This window comes from Emydura macquarii, unplaced genomic scaffold, assembly GCF_026122565.2.
Source record: "Emydura macquarii macquarii isolate MOO-44397 ecotype Brisbane River unplaced genomic scaffold, CSIRO-AGI_Emac_v2 contig_2636, whole genome shotgun sequence".
NCBI lineage: Eukaryota > Metazoa > Chordata > Testudines > Chelidae > Emydura > Emydura macquarii.
Window position 1 is genome coordinate 36,017,064 of NW_027132773.1, and position 18,215 is coordinate 36,035,278.

At 43.2% G+C, this 18,215-nt stretch overlaps 1 protein-coding gene across 6 annotated transcripts; it reads right to left on the reverse strand.

Moving 5' to 3' along the window:
* Positions 1-1,011: 1,011 nt before the first annotated feature.
* On the reverse strand, positions 1,012-16,139 carry CBLL1 (Cbl proto-oncogene like 1). Of its 6 annotated transcripts, none has more exons than XM_067564440.1 (7): positions 15,640-15,661; positions 8,363-8,461; positions 7,408-7,575; positions 6,921-7,021; positions 6,544-6,627; positions 4,118-4,191; positions 1,012-2,499 (listed from the first exon to the last, which is right to left on the reverse strand). In XM_067564440.1, exons 2-7 carry the CDS (start codon positions 8,430-8,432, stop codon positions 1,458-1,460), a joined length of 1,539 nt encoding a protein of 512 aa, XP_067420541.1. In that variant the 5' UTR covers positions 8,433-8,461; positions 15,640-15,661; the 3' UTR covers positions 1,012-1,457. The 6 variants fall into 6 exon arrangements, with proteins under 6 accessions (XP_067420541.1, XP_067420539.1, XP_067420542.1 ...); XM_067564438.1 differs by lacking the exon at positions 15,640-15,661 and adding an exon at positions 10,473-13,157 and having other exon boundaries at positions 8,363-9,546; XM_067564441.1 differs by lacking the exon at positions 8,363-8,461 and having other exon boundaries at positions 15,640-16,139.
* Between the last annotated feature and the right edge of the window lie 2,076 nt (positions 16,140-18,215).

Sequence of the window (18,215 nt, forward strand, 5' to 3'; positions counted from 1 at the left end):
AGACACCTACTTCAAAAATATATTTTGTTACCTATGAGCCCCTTTATTATTAATTTTTTTAAGGCTTTTTAAAATGTTGTTTATTTGTCAACACTAATATTGGCTGAAATGTAAAAAGTAAGACAATGAAAGCAGTGTAAACAGTTTCATTCTCTGGCTCTCTTTCACTAACACTACTACTGTTAAATAGGATTTAACACCTGTTTTCAATGGATTTTTAAAAAAATAAAAAAAATGTTTTACAAAACATAAATTTGGGGCCTAAAAGGACCTAAGAGTGCCTGACAAATCTATTTAAGACCATGGCTAAAACATATTATTAAATCCTGTAAACCATCAACCACTTCATCAAATCTTGCCACAAAATTCAACATGATTTATACACGTTTTTAATCTGCATAAGAGTTTTCGGATCCCTACATCCAAGTTATCAAACTGAAATGCTCTCTTACTCTGTATTACCATTTATAGAGAGAAAGCAAACACCACATCCCAAAAAATCATATTCCTTCATATCATAAAGGTGGTGAGTCAAAGGATGGCATCTTTTATGTGAAACCATCCAAAGAGTACACACACAGGACATGAATTCAACACCAGTGGGGAGTGTACAAGATCTCAAGTTAGCTCACTTCTTGTTTGGAAAATTCTGGTTAAGAAAATAATATTTTAAAATGTTAAGAAAACATGGTTTCATATCATCACCAAAACTGTGTCTTTTATGTACCATTCATTCGATGCTGCCAAAATTGCCTCAAAAGCTTAAAAATCATCTGTGTGAAGTACAAGATACTGCACTTCAGATTTACAGCTCCTTAAACTTGGATCATCAGACTTTGCCACAAACATTACTGCTAAAGCAAACCTGAATGTCTCTTACACTGAACATTTTATTATGATACCAGATGGGAAAGTATGGGATGGGAAAGATGACACCAGATGAGAAAGTTAAAACATTAAATGTTTTTTCAGAAATTGTGTCTGCGCTCAAATTCACATAAAAACCCAGAGTTTTTACAACCATATTTAAATTTAATTATTGTACACAGGTTAACAAAAAAGTATCACATGTGAAACTAAACATTGGATTTAACAAAAACAATACTTAAGAGTGATACAATGGGTGTTCAAATTTTCAGGAAATAATATTACAAATGACCATCTCTCAGGGAGTTTAACCTCATTAAGGACACAAAGTCTGTTAAGATGTAGCTGTTGCCTACTGAGCCACTTATCTTAGCACTACAGTATATCTGAAATCAGAGTCTTAAGGTCAAGGTATAAAAATCATTTAAGATTCAAGTCCCCAGAGCACGTTAGTCACAACAATTGCATTTCTTTAAAAAGGGGGGGAGGGGGAGGGAAAAAAAAAAGACCCCAAAAACAGATTCATTAAAAGGCTGCTGTATATAGTTTTATCCTTCCCATAGCATACTCAGTTCAAATTACTGTTAATATCATTGGTAGTATGGTCTATATCTGGTTTGATCTGGGTGGTGTGGTCCAGGAAGTGGGGCTTGAGAAGGTGGACCTTGCATTCTTGGGGGTGGAGGAGGCCCTCTTGGAGCTGGCCACATCCCCGGACTCATTCCCCCCGGCTGTGTAAAAGGAGGGCTGAGAGTTCCTTGATCTTCACTGAACTGCGGCAAAGAGTTAGGATTATAGTGATGGGGTGGGGGTGCATTTACATTTACAGGTGGGCCACCATGTTGAGGAGGGGGAGGTCCTGGAGGAGGATGATTCATATATGGTGGCATTTGGGCAATTATGTGTCCAGGGGGAGGGGTTATTGGCGGTGGAGCAGAGGTCATCGGTGGTGGTGGAGCTTGGCTATAAACCATATGAGGAGTACCTGCTGCCTGGGGAGGATGTTGCATTGGATGGCTTATTGGTGGTGGTGGTGGTGGGGGTGGTGCATAATGTTGCTGTGGAGGCATAATATGATGAGGATGGGATACCACTGGTTGACCCTGATATTCAGGATGATGATGAGCAGGTGCTGGGGCTGGTGGAGGTGGTTCTCGAGCACCTGAATTTGAATCATCCTGAATAGGGACAGTTATTAAATTGCTGTGTTTTCTCGTGGAAATTCGAAAGGTATCCTGACTGACCGAGCGAGGTGGTGGTGGAGCCATTGACATCTCTGCAGGGGGTGCACGAATATCCTCATGTGGTTGGTTATAATGCTCGTGTGGCACATGCTGCAAAGGAGGTGGTGGCATCATGATGTGCTGCTTTGGTGGAATATGGCTCATATGATGCTTATCAGGTGGCATTATGAAACGCTCAGGAATTTCAGCAGGAGGTGGGGCAATAGGAGGATGAACAGGTTCAAGTGGAGGACGGGTAACAGGTTTTCCAGCTCTCATATGACGATGGTTGATGTGAGCCTGTAAGTCTCTCTGAGACAAATATGTTCTTTTGCACCCTTGAACAATGCTACACATGAAGAGAGACCCTCGCACACACTGCTCAATTCGCTGCACGGGATCATTACAGCTAAATTAGAAAAAAAGATTGGTTTGTTATCATCACCAACAGTCTGGAATCTAGAAATATTTACACTAAAAGTCAATGATCATACCATGATTCTACAAATTAGAAACGACATTTCTTAGTGCCAATGTAATGGGAAAGGCTTGTATTTCCTTAATTTAAATTAAGGAATTAAAAAAAAAAAAAAAGAAAGAAATGTAAAATATTTACAGTATTTCAAAATCAGACACTCTCCTATAGAAGCACAGTTACAAAGTAGATCAACATTTCCTGAGGTGAAGTTTAGAACTGACATATCATTAACTGTATCATATTCTAAACCAGTGGTTCCCAACCTGTATCATGGGGGCCAAAAGTGGCACGCAGGGTCTTTCAAAATGGCCACTGCTCCCCTCCCGCTGGCTACAGAAGGGAGCCGCTGCCTAAAGACCCAGGCAGAGCGCATTGCTGCAGAGCTACAAGACCGGTGCAGGCTGCATGCTGCAGCCAAGGGGACAGACGAACCAGTGCTCCTCTCCCCCTGACTCCCCCTGGGAGCACAGAAAAGCGCTCTGCCTGGCCCACAGGCCCTGGGGTCCCTGCTGGAGTCAGAGGGAGGGGAGATCAGCGCTCCCATCCCCTGGCTCCAGCACAAAGCAAAGCGTTCTGCCTAGGTCCCTAGGCGCTGGGGTCTCTGCTGGTGCCAGAGGGAGGGGAGCACTGATCTCCTGTCCCCTTGGCTGCAGAAGGGCGCCACTGCCTAGAGACCCAGGCGGAGCGCATGGAGCTAAAGGACAGTTTCCCTGCTGTAGCCAGAGGGACGGGAGATCAGCAAGGAGGCAGCCTCCTCACTGAACTCCTTCCGTCTGGCTGCAGTGTGAGAAGGTGCCGGGGGAGATAACAGGGGGCTGCTGCTGGCGGAACAGCCAGGACCTACCATGCTTGAGGACGGGAAGGATTCCAGTACCTTCCAGTTTGTCACCCACTATAATTTAGTTGCCAGACCATGTGCTTCAGTGTATAGTGACAGTCCCTCATCTACACTAGTGCTTTGTCTGAGTGTGTGTGAAATACTGAGAGTAATTTGTAAAATAGCAAATATAGAAATGAGCACAGTAGCATCAAAATATTTACTTTAAATATGTAGTGATTTGCCATCCTTAATGGTGTATACGTCAATACATTTTTTATGAGTTGATAAACTGGTAGCTCTTCAAGGTTGTAAAAATGATATTTGTGGCTCTCGAGCCAAAAGGTTGGGAACTACTGTTCTAAACTGTGTCAGAAAGCACAAAAGGGGTTCTTGAGACTAGGGTACACAATTAGTAAGTGAGCCTTAATTATCAGTAAATTGTCATTTGCTCCTATAGGTAACAATGGGAAGATAGAAGGTATTTTAAATAAGTAGCTAGCATATTTGTGTTCTATTTACCATTTAAACATCAACAGTTAAACTGAATCTCTCAATATCTGGTTGACTATGTGGTGTAGCAAAAGAATACTTTGCTGCTTCTTCCTATTGAGCTGTTTTTTCACCAAACAAAAATTATGTACATTAACTAAGATATATGTGAGATAATAAGCAGTTTAAATTATTCCACTATTTTCTCCCTTTTTAATTAACAACCTCTAGTGAACTTACCCTGGACACATCTTGTCACCCTTCTTCTCATGTAATATAGCACAGTCATAGCAGAAAACATGCTTGCAAGGTATCTATAGACAAATAAATCACTTCATTAAAGCAGTATCTGTAAACCAGTAGGCCACTTGTAGAATAATACTTTTAAATAATTTTGTGACATTCCTCCCTCTTGAACATGCTTTCTTATTCTATATCTTCCTGAAAATAAAATTCTTACATTTAAGTTGTCTGTGAAACACATGCTGGGAAATGAACAAGATACAGCTACATGTAACAAAATATGCAGTACCTTTGATGAGACACTTCCAAAATTGCTTGAAAAAGGTAAATTCCATTAAAAAGAAAATGCAAATGGTATAGGCAAAATTTTAAATAAAAGCATGCACCACAAGCTCTTCCTATGGCAGCAAGAAAAGGCCCTTTATGGAAAGCACAGCAGTATATTTCAGCTCTCACCCTGCTACTGACACTTAATAATACCAGTACTGGTACATCATGCTTTAGCAACTAGCATTCCAGGCTTCCACTCCCTAATCATGGTCCTTTTAGCTGGACTCAGTGCACTGCTTCTACCACTCTCCTATGTAAATGTGCACACATTATCTTGGATGGAGTTGAAAATTTCCATACTGACAGTTGGAATAGTTCAAGTTTTGTGACAGATCAGTGAAGGCACAAATGAACATGATACAGTAGCTTTAACAGCCAGTGCCCAAGGTCCATGTTTCACTAACTGGTATAGTTCCCCAAATAGACTGGTATTCACCAATGTTTTAAAATAGAAGAGACTACACAGGAGAACTTGGTTCACAGTGCAACCTGCAAAGTTCTTAATTGGCGGATCTGAGCCTTGGCATTAAAACTGGACACTCTGACTTGGTACACATTTACTGGGAAATTCGGCAGCAGTCAGCGGGAGTTATGCAAACTACACAGAGTAGCTTGCATAACTCTCGTCGACTTCATAACTTCCTTTCAGCGCGCCGTCTCCACTGCACGGCACCTTTTGAGGAGGTGGTTTAAATGAATTGACTTCCGGATCAAATGAACAGGTCTTCACTGCCGCTCAGTAGATCTGGATAGATCGATCTGACGGCAGCAAATTTGCCGCCGTCAATGTGTACATACCCTCAGACTTCATCTGTACTACAACTATAAATGACTCAAGGAATCAAATGCCACATTGTTCTTCCCAAGCTAGTAAAAACATGGTTCAAGGACATAGTGTGGGGTGGTTTTAATCTCCCCACAGGCAAGTTAAAACCCTGGATAGTCCAATGATTTACTTATTACATAGGCATAGTTAGGGTCAGTCTGCACAACAACTTCATAGAATCTTAGAATATTAGGGTTGGAAGAGACCTCAGGAGGTTATCTAGTCCAACCCCCTGCTCAAAGCAGGACCAACCCAAACTGAACTCAACTGGTCAAAGATCTAATTGGTATACTCCTCCTGACTTCATCATAACTGTAGCGTAGGTAAGGTCTAACAAATCAAAGTACTTTCCTGAAATGCTTTTCAGCATGCCACAGATGCTACAGGAAGTAGGTGACTAAAAGGAAAGATTACAACTTAAAACAACACAACTGTCTTCACTGTCTATAAAATAAAATAAAAAAGCTCCATGGGCATCTTAATAATAAAGGGTGGCTTGCCTGAACTAAAACTATAAAGGTTAGTGACTCAAAATGCAATGCTAATTTTAAAAAAATTAAACCACTAAGTCAGACCCCTCAGCATCCATTAAACTATAGACAACATTTACATTTTATTCTATGCATTATATCACTGTTTTAAAGGGGCATGGAAATTATTAATACATAGTATTTACTAACTCACTTAAAGTCTTCAAGTAGGACATAATGCAAATCTTGGAAGAAAAAAAAAAAGTTGCTTAAAGCTAAATGGACCTTGTGGGCCTATTGTGCTTCCACTGAAGTCAAAGGTAGTTTTAAATTGACTACAGTGGGAGCAGGATCAAGCACCATGTCAGCCACTCTTTCAAAGCTACTTTATCCCTTAATTAAGCAAGGAGACATCAGCAGAAGATATCTGCAACGAGAAGAGTTTGGAGCTCTTGTACAAATTAAGGCTCTGATTTTATATTGAGATGCATGGGGATACACCCCTTTCATCATGCAGAGCCCCTCTGAAGTCAGTGAGCTCTATATGAGACAGGGATGCAACTGTGCACATCTCAATGCAGGATCAGGGCCTAACTTTACAATAATTCTATTTAGTGGGAAGCCATGACTCCTATTTAAAAAAAAAAAATTAAGTAGCTGTTATGCATAATGTTACACTGGCACTAGCTAATTACCGATATGTCAATGGGGGGCACTGAAAACTTTCCCCAAAACAGGTATAGATTTCATGATAGTCCACAGTATGGTAGTTTTTCCATCGATACAGTTCTACTCACCATGCGCCCATACAATTTGATAGGCAATCCACACTTGTCACAAAAATGGACTGGGGTATCATCCTTTTCTCCCAGCAAGTTTATCTGTCAAAATAGCAGTCATTAGGGCTCCTTATCTCATTAATATAATTAATTAATATACTTGAAAGTTCTTAAATATTTCATAAGGAACAGAAGACTACATGCAATCTGAGCAACAGAGCATAGAATATATTTTCAGGAAGTCAAAAAGAAGTGGAAGTGCTTATTTGTTTATTTCTGTAAAGATAAGATGGATGCTCCGAACTCTAACTGAGAATATTAAGGATTAGCTTGCTCCCTATCATTTCAAATTTAAACTTATAGTATCGTCAGAATTACTGCATTCATGAGTGTACCTTAAAGTCCCAAAAGATGTGTCCAGGGAATCGTCTTTGATTCCCAAACATGTCAGCTCCTTTGCACTCATACCGCTCCTCTTCATTATAATCAAATTCTTCTGTGGAAGAAAAAAGAAGAAAACACACTTCTAGAACATACAATACTTTTTCTAATTGACCTAAGTTGCTATTAACAACAGATGCCATTCTACATCACAATCATCAAGAAATGCTACAGCATTTCCAATGTCTGCAGCCTGGCTTAGATCCCTTCTGCAAGGACAAGTAACAGAAATAGTACTATTCATTGAAGGCAGGGACCATTTATTTTTTATACTTCAGCAGCACCTAGAGGCATCTATCAGGTCTTCTTATATATTTGTACAGCACCTAAAATATTTAGGTCTCCAATGCTGAATAAGGTCTCCAAGCACTACTGCAATATAAATAATAATACATTAATACCTTTTCCATCTATAGCATTAAACTATTTAAATTAGTTTACCTTCATCACCAGCTTGTGCCTTTGAAGGCATCCTGTTCATATTTCTCGGAGTACGCGGTACAGGTTTGGTTTTGTTGGGCTGTTTGGAGATAAGCTTTATAGGGATTCGTCTGCGCACATCAAGACCACCCAATGATCCAGAACTATTGGTGCCTTGCAAATCATTGTCTATACAAAAGAGAAAATTATGTTTATTGTCATTTTTCCAGTTATTTCATATGTTAGTTTCAGAAAGGGTTAGATATTAGCAGAGACATTTTAAGGAAAAAAACTAGCTTTAATAAAATCAGTGAAGACTTCATTAACTGTACCAGAATTTACTTGTTTGAAAAAGAGTTTTAATCTACTGCTCACTTGGTACCTTCAAACAGTCAGGTCACGCCAAATGTATTTGTCATAAATATGACTATGCAGTAATACAACTTTTATAATGAAGTCAATTTAGGAGGGAATCAATCTCTCTAAAACTGTAACTTCTTTGTGGCAGGGACTTTTTGTTGTGCATTTGTACAGCACCAGGCGCAGCAGTACCCTAATTCATGATTAGAGCTCCTTGGCACTACCACAGTACAACTAATGTACAACATGGGTCTTCCCTCAGGAATGGTTTTGTATGTGCTGTTTGCAAGGGAAACTAGAAGACAAACATATCCTGTTTATGATCCTGGACCAGCTGATATGGGGCTCGATTAATTAAAGAAGTATAATACAATTAATACAAATTAACAATAGTTTATGGAAAACAGGTCTTGTTAAACTAACTTGATGTCCTTTTTTTGTATAAGATTACAAGTTCGGTTAATAAAGGTAATAGTGTTGATGTAATACACTTCTATAAAGCATTTCACTTGGTATCGCACAACATTTTTATTAAAAACCAGACCAATATAAAATTAACATGGTACGTGTTAAAATGGGTTAGAAATTGGCTAACTGATTGGTCTCAAAACGTAACTGTAAATGGGAAATCGCCATCGAGCAAGTGTGTTTCTAGTGGGGTCCCACAGTGACTGGTTCTTGGCCATATGCTATTTAACACTTTTTAATCAATGACCTGGAAGAAAAGAAAATAATTACTGATAAAGTTTGCAGATGACACAAAAATTAGGGGAGTGGTAAATAATGAAGAGGGTAGATCAATAATAGGCTCAGCAAGTGCAGAATGGTGGTGGAATGTGCTTTTGGCCACTTAAAGGCAAGATGGTGCAATTTGCTCACTAGGTTAGCCCTCAGTGAACGCAACATCCCAACTGTTATCTCTGCCTGCTATGTGCTCCATAATGCGTGTGAAACAAAGGGGGAAAAGTTCCTGCAGGGTTGAGTCATGGGTTGAGTCATGTCGGCAAATTTTGAGCAGCCAGATTCCAGTGCTATGCTGAGAGCCAACTGCAGAGTGCTGAGCCTCAGTGAAGCATTGAAAATCCATTTTTGCAATGAACTGCAGTAATGTACGTCTCTGTCAGTGCTGTGCCTTCCCTTCCCATCCTACACCCTCGCACCATGGGTCCCTTCCCCTTCTTTCCCTGCCGACAATACCCATGCGTTCAATGGATAAAGAGTAATGTTTTTTAAAGCAGTACAGTTTTATTGGTGACCCGTTACACTGGGGGAAAAGGAAGATAATTTAACACTCTCATAAGGCTGCTTGACCATCCAAAGCAAAGTGTGACTGTGCAAACTGCAAAGCACGCACATTCCCAGTTCTTAAAGGGGCTGTCGCCTCTTTCTGCTCTCTTCCACCAGCGTGGAGTGGAGCACGTACTGCACTCTGCTCAACCTCCTCCTAGAGTGCTTGGGAGTGGGGACTAGTAAGAAACAGCTTGTTGGATGAGCATTTTGGAGGGGCTGAAGAGGGAGTCTCTGTCCTGCCGCTGCTCTTCCTGGAATTCTACCAGATGCCTCAGCATGTCAGATTAATCCCTCATAATATGCAACATCTCCTGTTGTATTGCAGCTCCTGCACTGGTTTGCTGTTTTCCATGTCCATGTTTAGTTTTTCTGACAATGACATCCTCCAGGCTCTGAGGCATTCATTAGTTCGTTGAACATGTCATCCCGAGTTGGTTTTTTTTCCCCACTTTCTAATCTGGGAAAGGTGCTCTGCAGGAGTAGAAGCTTGGATGAAGGCCGAGGTGTCCACTATAAGGCAAGCAAAGCACAAAGTTGCCAATGTTAGCTGGCCCCATGGATGAAAAGAAATGTTGCAATGTAAAAAGAACTCTCTTTCATATTCACAAGGCAGAGTCAGACCCGCATACCAATCAGTACCTATTGCACAGGTCAGAGAGGCATTCCAGCCAAGGTAAGTAAGGGGCCCTTGTATCCATTATAGGGAGGTCTCTGTAGCACTAAATTCCCCAATCCACACTTAACCAAGGAGAAGGATCATTGGGATCCCCTTTACCATCCCAAAGACCCGTTTGGGAGGAGGTAGTCAAAAGGGATTGGAGGAGGGTGTGGGTGAAATGTCACTGGAGAAAACATAGGGGCACCCATTCCCGGATCCCAACACATCCAACGATATCACGACTAGGAATTGTCCGTGTTGGGGCCCAGGACACCATGCATGGCAGGGGAATAACATGCAGTGACTATATTAGTCCGGTACTGTAAACTTGTGCCATCTTCCCTAGGTGACCATGTGTGATTTCAGTCTCCTAAGGGTAACACATGCGGAAAGGAAAGATTTGCTGCAAGCATCGGGATACAGGCCTGGCCCTTATGCTACTATGCTGTGTTCTGCAATGATCCCTGCTTATTTAATAGCAGACTGGTGGGGAAAAGTGTCCTACTGTGGCGAAAGGAGATAAGGCTGCCCTCGCCAGAAACCTTCTGCAAAGGACTGCAGAGTATCTACATGGAAGTTTCCTGGAGATATCCATGGAGGATTCTCAGAGCATCCCTGTGCACATAAACAGTCAGTTCTGTTCCAGGGGTAACCCACTGCTCAAGTGCACCAACACCCAGGAAGTCCATCCCCACAAAAACAGAAACTCCTTTTTTCCCCACAAATAAGCTGGACTGCGGATATAAACCACAGAAATGCGATTTGCTTACACACTCACCAGATGTGCCTTCCCCAGCATCTCGGTCAGTAACACTGTTCTGTGTCCGGCTGGGCTGCTCTGGGGTAACAAACAGGTTCTGGCTCTCAGGAAGAACAGATATCCCGCTCTCCTGCCCTCTGTTCTCCTCATCCTCAGAGTCCTTTTCATTCATCCTGAACTGGGATTCTTCGATGGTATCAATGCTGCGTGGTGGCCCATTGATGGGGTCATCGCTGAGATTCGCATGCAGCTCCTCATAAAAGCAGCATGTCTTTGTTGACAAGCCAGAACAACTGTTCGTGTCCCTCGTTTTCTGACATGCCTGCCTCAGCTCTTTGATTTTAATGCAGCACTGCTGTACATCCCTGTTGTGGCCCTTCTCCACCATACCACACAATATCTTCTCGTAGCTATCTAAATTTCTTTTGCTGGTTCGGAACCGAGCCAGAACAGACTCTTCATCCCTCACGCTGATGAGATCCAAGACCTCAGATCGACTCCATGCTGGAGCGCATTTGGGACATGCAGTCACCATGAGCAGTACAGCTATAAAGCTCTCTCCACACTAACCAAACAGGAAATGGGAATTCAAAATTTCCCAGGGGCTTCAGGAGAGGGGCTGTTTCCTGTGCATGTGGCCGTGGTGCAGCAGAGTGCGGCTGTCCAGAGTGGTCACAACAGAGCATTATGGGATACCTCCTGGAGGCCAATTATGTCGAATTACATTGTGCTCTGCATACACCATCACTCATTTGACCCATAGAATTTGACTTCAGCACTACGCCACTTGCGGAGGTGATTTTATTAAGTCGAATTTTATCGCGATTTAGATCAACAGAACTGACCAGCCAGTGGAGACGCATACTTTATGTGGTCGGCGTAAGCCACATTACATCAATCTACAATGTCAATGTAGACCAGGCCTGTGTATCTATATGGAAAAAATACTTAATAATGAGCTCTTCATCTAACAGGGAATGGAAATAAGGTATAAATTTTTGACAGTGAGGGTAATTAACCATGGGAATAAGTGACTAAGATCATGGTGCACTCTCCATCACTGACCATTTCTAAAATCAGGATGGGATGTTTTACTAAAAGATACGATCTAGGAATTATTTTGGGGGAAGTTCTATGGCCTGGGCTATACAGGAGATCAGAGGATCACAGTGGTCTCTTTTGGCCTTGGAATCTAGTACATCTTATTTAATACATCATTTGAACATATAGCAAGCAGAGAACGACCAAGGCTTTGCCTGCACATCTGGTAAGATATTTATGTAATATATTAAAGGCTAATCTCTCTACACACACATGCAATCCTCTTAAGAGCAGTTTTAAATCTTTAATCTCTGGCGTGAGGGAAGCAAGAAACACCTTGACACATGCCAATGCCCAAGACAATGGTTGAGAACAATGTCTGAGCAATAAATAGGGACACCACTACATGAAAATATATTATGTATCTATTACTGTAGCACCTACAGAACCACAGTGCTAGGAGCTGTACAAACACAGAAAAAAACATTCCCTGCCCAAAACAGTTTACAATCTAAGTATAAGACGAGAGACAATAGATGGAGGAGTACAAGGAAGTAATGAGACAACAACAGCATGATAGGCAATGGTCTCAGTACATCAGCAGTCTAGTCATTGTCAAATTTCTTGCAGTCCTTGTGGCAAAGGAGAATTTTGAAGAATACCAAGTTTGTTTTGCCATTGTATACAAGGATCAATGATGATTATAGTTTAAAATATGTTTTTCAAGGCATATACCTATTATGTTGGTATATAGTTAAATGTGTACAAAAACAAGTATTTTAAATTATTCCCTCTTCTTATAAACCTTTAACTGTCGATCCCATGCAGTGGGCACAGGAATAAACATGCTAGACAGCAAAGAGCATCACAGGAGACAAGCTTTTCTATGAAACACTTTGAAACAAAAAGCTTGATTAGTTTTACATTTAGAATATCCTGAACCTCTCACCTTAAATATTTTTCCACTTCAGCTATAAGCCCTATCCATATTTTAAGTGATAAAACAAAGATTAAAACTAAACCTTTTAAACAGAACTCTGCAATCCAATCCCCTTGTTAGTAGCTACCCAGTAAAGTACTGGTCTATCACTGGGCAGCCAGAAGAGGCTGAAAGAGTTACAGAGGCTGAATTGTTCAGGCCCAAGGAAATGTGTCATGCTATTCTATAGTGACTCCTACTGGCCAATTTCAGATATAAACCTGACAGTCTTGAAAGACTATCCGATTAAATGACTACTGAGATCACCAAAAGTATTATCATTAGTACAGTAGTGTCTAGAGGCACTAACTGATGCTGGGGCCCCATTGTGCTAGACACTGTACAAACACATAGTAAAAGCCAGTCCTCTCCTCTTTGGGTTTACAATCTGGAAAAAAATCCAAAGGAAATGGGCACAGAAAAAAAGTGACTTCGGACTTTCAACCCAGTATCCCATTTACAGGCCACATTATCCCTCAAACTGAGCATTTCCCAATTTTTCTTAGGAAGCCAAATGAACCCATTTCACTCAGTTCTATGATTTCTGCCACCACTACAATCTAGAGGCAAGAAGTAAAAGCACATAACAGTAAACATTGTTCCTACTTTCGGGGAGGAGCACACTGGCTAAACAGGTTACACAGCTAACCTGTATTCTAACTTGGATATTAGGCTTTCCCACTGAGGCAGCTGGGACTGGAGCATCACAGAGGCAATACTGTCAAGCTGACAGATGTTCCTCATGTTGGGAAATCATGACTCCTTTCAGAGTAAAACTTTTATGATGCTGCTCAAGAACTCCTAGAGAGCCAACTTAAAAGGGGTACTGCAGTTTCAGAGAAGAGATCAATAGGGGGAGCAATTCTGAACTGCATGCTGAGGCACTGCTAAAAAGCTGATAATTCTTTTCTACAGAACACTGATGTGCCTGCACACATGGAATAATAGAAATCAGATATACCTTTTAGGCCATCCAGTCCATCCCATTGCCAGTGCAGATATCTACAAGAGAGGGTTACGTTCTGGTATTTCTATATCAGAACCTTCCGAGAAAAGTAACAAAGATAATTATGGGGCTTAATATGGTATTGAATAATTGAATTAAGTATTAATTTTGAGAGAAGCATAAAAGAATCAAATATGTATAAGCATAGCTAAACCAGGAAAAAAAGTAAGGGACAGTAAAAACTCTTTAGGATGGCAGAGAATGTATTTATAATAAAGAGTAATAGAGTGACACTGTAAGCTAAGTCCCCTCCATCTGAAATCCCATCTAGTGAGAAATGCAGTACTCCAGACAAAAAGAGCATATGTACCTCTCCTCTGTAGCTGCGTAATCTTTTACACTGTAAACTCTTCTAGGCAAAATAACTCTTCTGGTTATTTATTTGGTAGTTTACCCCATGTAAACTAACTGTGCTAACTACATAAATATTGCAAGCAAAAAGAAATGTAGACCAAATATTAGAAAAAAAATTCCAGTTAAGGTTAGGGAAATTATTAGGGAAATGGCAGCAGCTCCAACACTTGACTCTAGTCTGGCTAAAACACTAAGAAAAATTACAGTAAGGAAAAAACCTGTAGTGACTTCCAGGAAATAGGCTGGATGATCTAATAGGTCTTTTCCATCTCTTATATTCTATGGGCCATATTCATCTAGTGTAACTCCACTGATTTCTGAAATCAGTAGGGTCACAGCAGGAATTAACCTCTATCAATGTCTCAGTCTCTTGTCACAATTATCACCCAAATAAAAACTACCAGAGCACACTCAAGCAAAAAAATCCTCTTACATGAGTCTGAGTTTTTATAAATTTAAATTTGCAGTTGTGTTCCAACACATTTTAATCGCCAGTTAGCATATGTTAACTAACAGAATTGTAGCTTCTTATGTAGGCACTTCACAAATGTTTGTTCCTATATGTGATGAACTCTAGGCCAGTGTTTCTCAATGACTGGTCCATGGACTGGTGCTGGTCCCTAAGATCTCCCTGACACAGTTTAGGAAGGTATAGGAAGGCAGCAAGCCGGTCCCTAGTCTAAAAAAGGATGAGAAACACTGCTCTAGGCTACCTTCAAAGTGATCCCCAAACCCAAGCTTTATATATACACAGGAGTAGTAACAAAATGTGTAGTATCCAGTTATGATTTGCAGCATCTGGGTAAAGAACAGTGTTTAATTCTGGTCTTTTTATGCCAGAAACTTTGAGGACATCAACATAGCATGCTGCAAGCAGAATGAGGAAAAAAAGCTTTAAAAATGCCACTATGGTAAATCTTAACGTTTAGATCTTTAATACCCAGACAAAACCTTGATTTTTAAGTGCTCGTCTCAGGCCCACACACTCTGTAAAATGCATGGAATATGCTGCTGAAGAGGCAGCGTAGTGCATTAAAAGATTCAAACCTGCTACCCTTATGTTAATCTGCAATCCCTACTGGCTTGCCTGCTTCTCAGACCATTAGATGAGAAGCAACTACAAAAGTGCAGAGCGTATACAAACAGTACGCACTTATAGCTTAGCAGCTACAGCCAGGTGTTCCCCATCCTCGGCCACCTGCGAGTCTGCTCATTAGACAGCCAGAACCAGAGTCACATGCTGAGTTAGTAGCGACCCCTCAGCCCGGAGCGCGGCATGACGAACCTCAGGCACTGCTATAGCAGTGAGGCCTGAGCGAGTAGTAATCCCCCGCTCCAGCGCACGGCTAGACAGGCGGCGGACGGGAGGGGACCGCACAGGGCACCTTATTCACACAGTCGACGACTGTTCCCTCCTCACCGCTCCCCCGGGCGGATAGTCACAGCGGCCCTCCCCGTCCGCTCGGGGCCGCACCGAACGAGGCCAACAGGGATCGTCGCCTGCTCCTCGGGGACGGGGGAGGAGGAACCGGGGGAGCCCAAGCCCGCAGTCAGGGAGGGGGATGAGAGAAAGAGCGGGGACTGCGAGGCCCGGCCCAGTCTCCTCCGCCCCGCACGGTGGTCCGGCGGCGCCGGGGTCCAGGCCGCGCTAGGCCCCGAGCGCCAGGCCACACCCCGAGCCCTCTCCCCGCGGGGGTCTCCCCGTGCCGGGCTCCGCAGGCTCCACGGCGCAGTGCCCCGAGACGGGCCCGGCCGGACAGGGTCGGGTATAAATGCGGCTCCCTCCCTCCCTCTCCCCTCCTCACCATTGTGGTCCATGGTTCGGCGCGGAGCACTGTGGGAGCGGAAGTCACCATACCGGAAGGGCGGAGCCGGAATCGCCTTGACAACGGAAGCGGAAGTTGTCAATGGGGGGGAAGTCTCAGGGTCAGGGAAAAGCGACCGAACTGAGCTGAGGCGCCGCGCTTGCGCGGGAGGCCGAGGGTCTCGCTTTGGTCGGTGGGCAAAACGAGTAGGCCCCGTGAAAGGGGCAGTTCCCAGTGTGCACTACGGTCGGGCCGGGAACTGTGGTGACCAGAATGCCTTGCGGGAGCCGCCGCCGCATTGCATGTTGGGACGTTTACTTTTCTGTGAAAGCCTGGCTCGGCCGACGCGGCCCGTTGTATGCTGGGAGTCGTAGTCCTCCGTGCGCCGCCCGCGCCTTAGCGCATTGAGTGCCAGGACTTGTAGTCCCGTGACGACTTGATGACAGGCGACGGGAGGCGCTCGTGCGGGATGGCGGCTGCTATGGGGCTGGGGCCGCAGTGCGCGGAGCGAGACCAGACCAGACCAGGCCAGGCCAGGCCCGGCGGGAGGAATCCGGACCCGCCGGCCTCCTTGCCGCGTCTCCTGAGGGTCCCTCCCTCCGTCCCTGCGGGGGCGGGGCGTGGCCGCCTGGCTGCGTGGGGAGAGCCCTGCTGTCGTCCCGACTCCCCGGGCGGGCGGCGGCGGCAGGCTGGGCGCTTTGCATTGGCCTTGGGGAGTGCGCGAGCCCTTCGGCCAGTCCCGCTCCAGTGGCTCTGTCCCAGCGTTTGTTTCCCCGCAGCCCACGTGATTTGCTAGAGGCGCCGGTTGGGCTCTGACGCAGCTGGAGACTGAGAGCCGCGAGACTGTTCGGAGGAGCGCGCGGCTCCGGCAGCTGGTGCAGCCTCCGGTGCAGCCGCCCGCCCCCTGCCCAAGACACACACACACGCTGCTCGCAGACAGTGCCCTCTCTGCCGCCAGGCCCAGATCCCCTTTCTGCAAAGGTAGCGGGATGTGTGGACCAGAGACTGACAAGAGCAGCCGAGCATTAATGGGCTTTTTTGGTCATGCTACGTTGCGCTAACGTCTTCACTTGCTGTCCGTTCCCCACAGCCTGCTGTCTCAGCAGTTCTGCTTACCGATTTTCTCGCACCCAACCATGCCTGTGTGTTGGGTTATTTTCCCTTGTATTGCACTGGCTTGGCATCTCCCCCCCCCCCCCCCCAATGTCTCATTTTGTTGTTTTTCTTCCCACATTTCTTGCCCCTCTAGGCCCCCTTGTATTATTTCTCTGACCCTAACTTATATTTACAATGTCTAACTTTGCATAGAAATTCAGTAGAATACAGTAATTTGTCCAGGCTTTACCCTTACATGTAGCAGGCAGGATGTGGAGCTTTCAAAAGGCCTTTGGAGACATAACAGGAGCAATGAGTTTTTGCAAGGGCAGGGGAGGACAAAGAAGGGAGCACTTATTTCCATCTCAAGAGCATGCAGCCAGACCTTGGAGGAGTTTCAACAAGTGGAGACATTTCCTGCACAAGATAACTTGCACAATATTATTGAAAAATCACCTGACAGTCTAATGATGATGCTAAAGAGAATGGCCCCAACTGCAGAGTCACAAACCCACAGCAGCCGTTCTGCAGCTTTTAGGGGATGCTGTTTCCAGGCTGCCTGTATTTTGATCTGAATATCTAGGGGGCAAACTTTGCCCTCAGTTACACATATGGCCAATGTGTCATCCTGGAATGATAGATGGAAATTATAGGACATAAAGGAAGTTATAACAGTAAGAGGAACTGCTAGCATCCCATGTAAGTGTATTGTAGATACAACTAAGGTCAAATCTCAACAAATCCTATTGAATTCTATTCAGTGGGAGTCTTTCTTTTGACTGCAGCCCAATTCAGTCTCCATTGAAGAACCTGCAATGAGGGAAGCTGGTAAGAAAGTGATAAAATGTCTGACAACATTAAAAAGATAAAATAGGGAAAATGAGAATTCCACTTCTGCATTGTGCTTTTATTTCCTTCAGAAACAACATATGACAAAAGGGAGCAAGAGAACGATACAGAGGAAAAAAATGCAACACTGAGGGGTGTTTGTCAGTATACACAATTTTTATTTCTGAGTTCCTTGATAACATTCCTATAAAATACAGCACCTTTTCTCAAGGGTAGAAAGATTAATAAAATATCTATCTTTTTCAGGGTAAACCTTTAACATACAGATAGATACAGAAATCTAACAGTATTAGTATAATGTCACAACATGCTTAGAAAATTGCCATTCCAGCATTATGCTTGAAAAACAAGCATATTTAGCTGTGCTTCTAAGAGGTTTTTGAATGAGTGCAAAGTTCTGCAGGATTTTAGTTTTATTGTAAAATGCATTACTTTGGTATCCTTCATATAAAAACAAGTATGTCTCCCCTTGAATCCCACCCCATCCCAATTGAGGTATTTGAAATTTTCTGCATGATGTCTATTCTTGTTCCCCAGAGAGCTTAGATGGGTGTATTAAATTAATGCAATAGAAACCCATGAGAATACAATTATCCAGATAAGAATGAGTATACTATATCAGTGAACTCAAA

What these genes read in the sequence shown, in the direction of transcription:
- CBLL1 (XM_067564440.1), bottom strand. Translation starts at nt 8,432, where the DNA reads ATGGCCAAGAACCAGTCACTGTGGGACCCCACTAGAAACACACTTGCT. An exon ending in TCAAATTGTATGGGCGCATG is followed by an intron (nt 4,192 to 6,543) that starts GTGAGTAGAACT and finishes ATTTGTCTATAG; the next exon opens with ATACCTTGCAAGCATGTTTT. An exon ending in GGTGACAAGATGTGTCCAGG is followed by an intron (nt 2,500 to 4,117) that starts GTAAGTTCACTA and finishes TTTCTAATTTAG; the next exon opens with CTGTAATGATCCCGTGCAGC.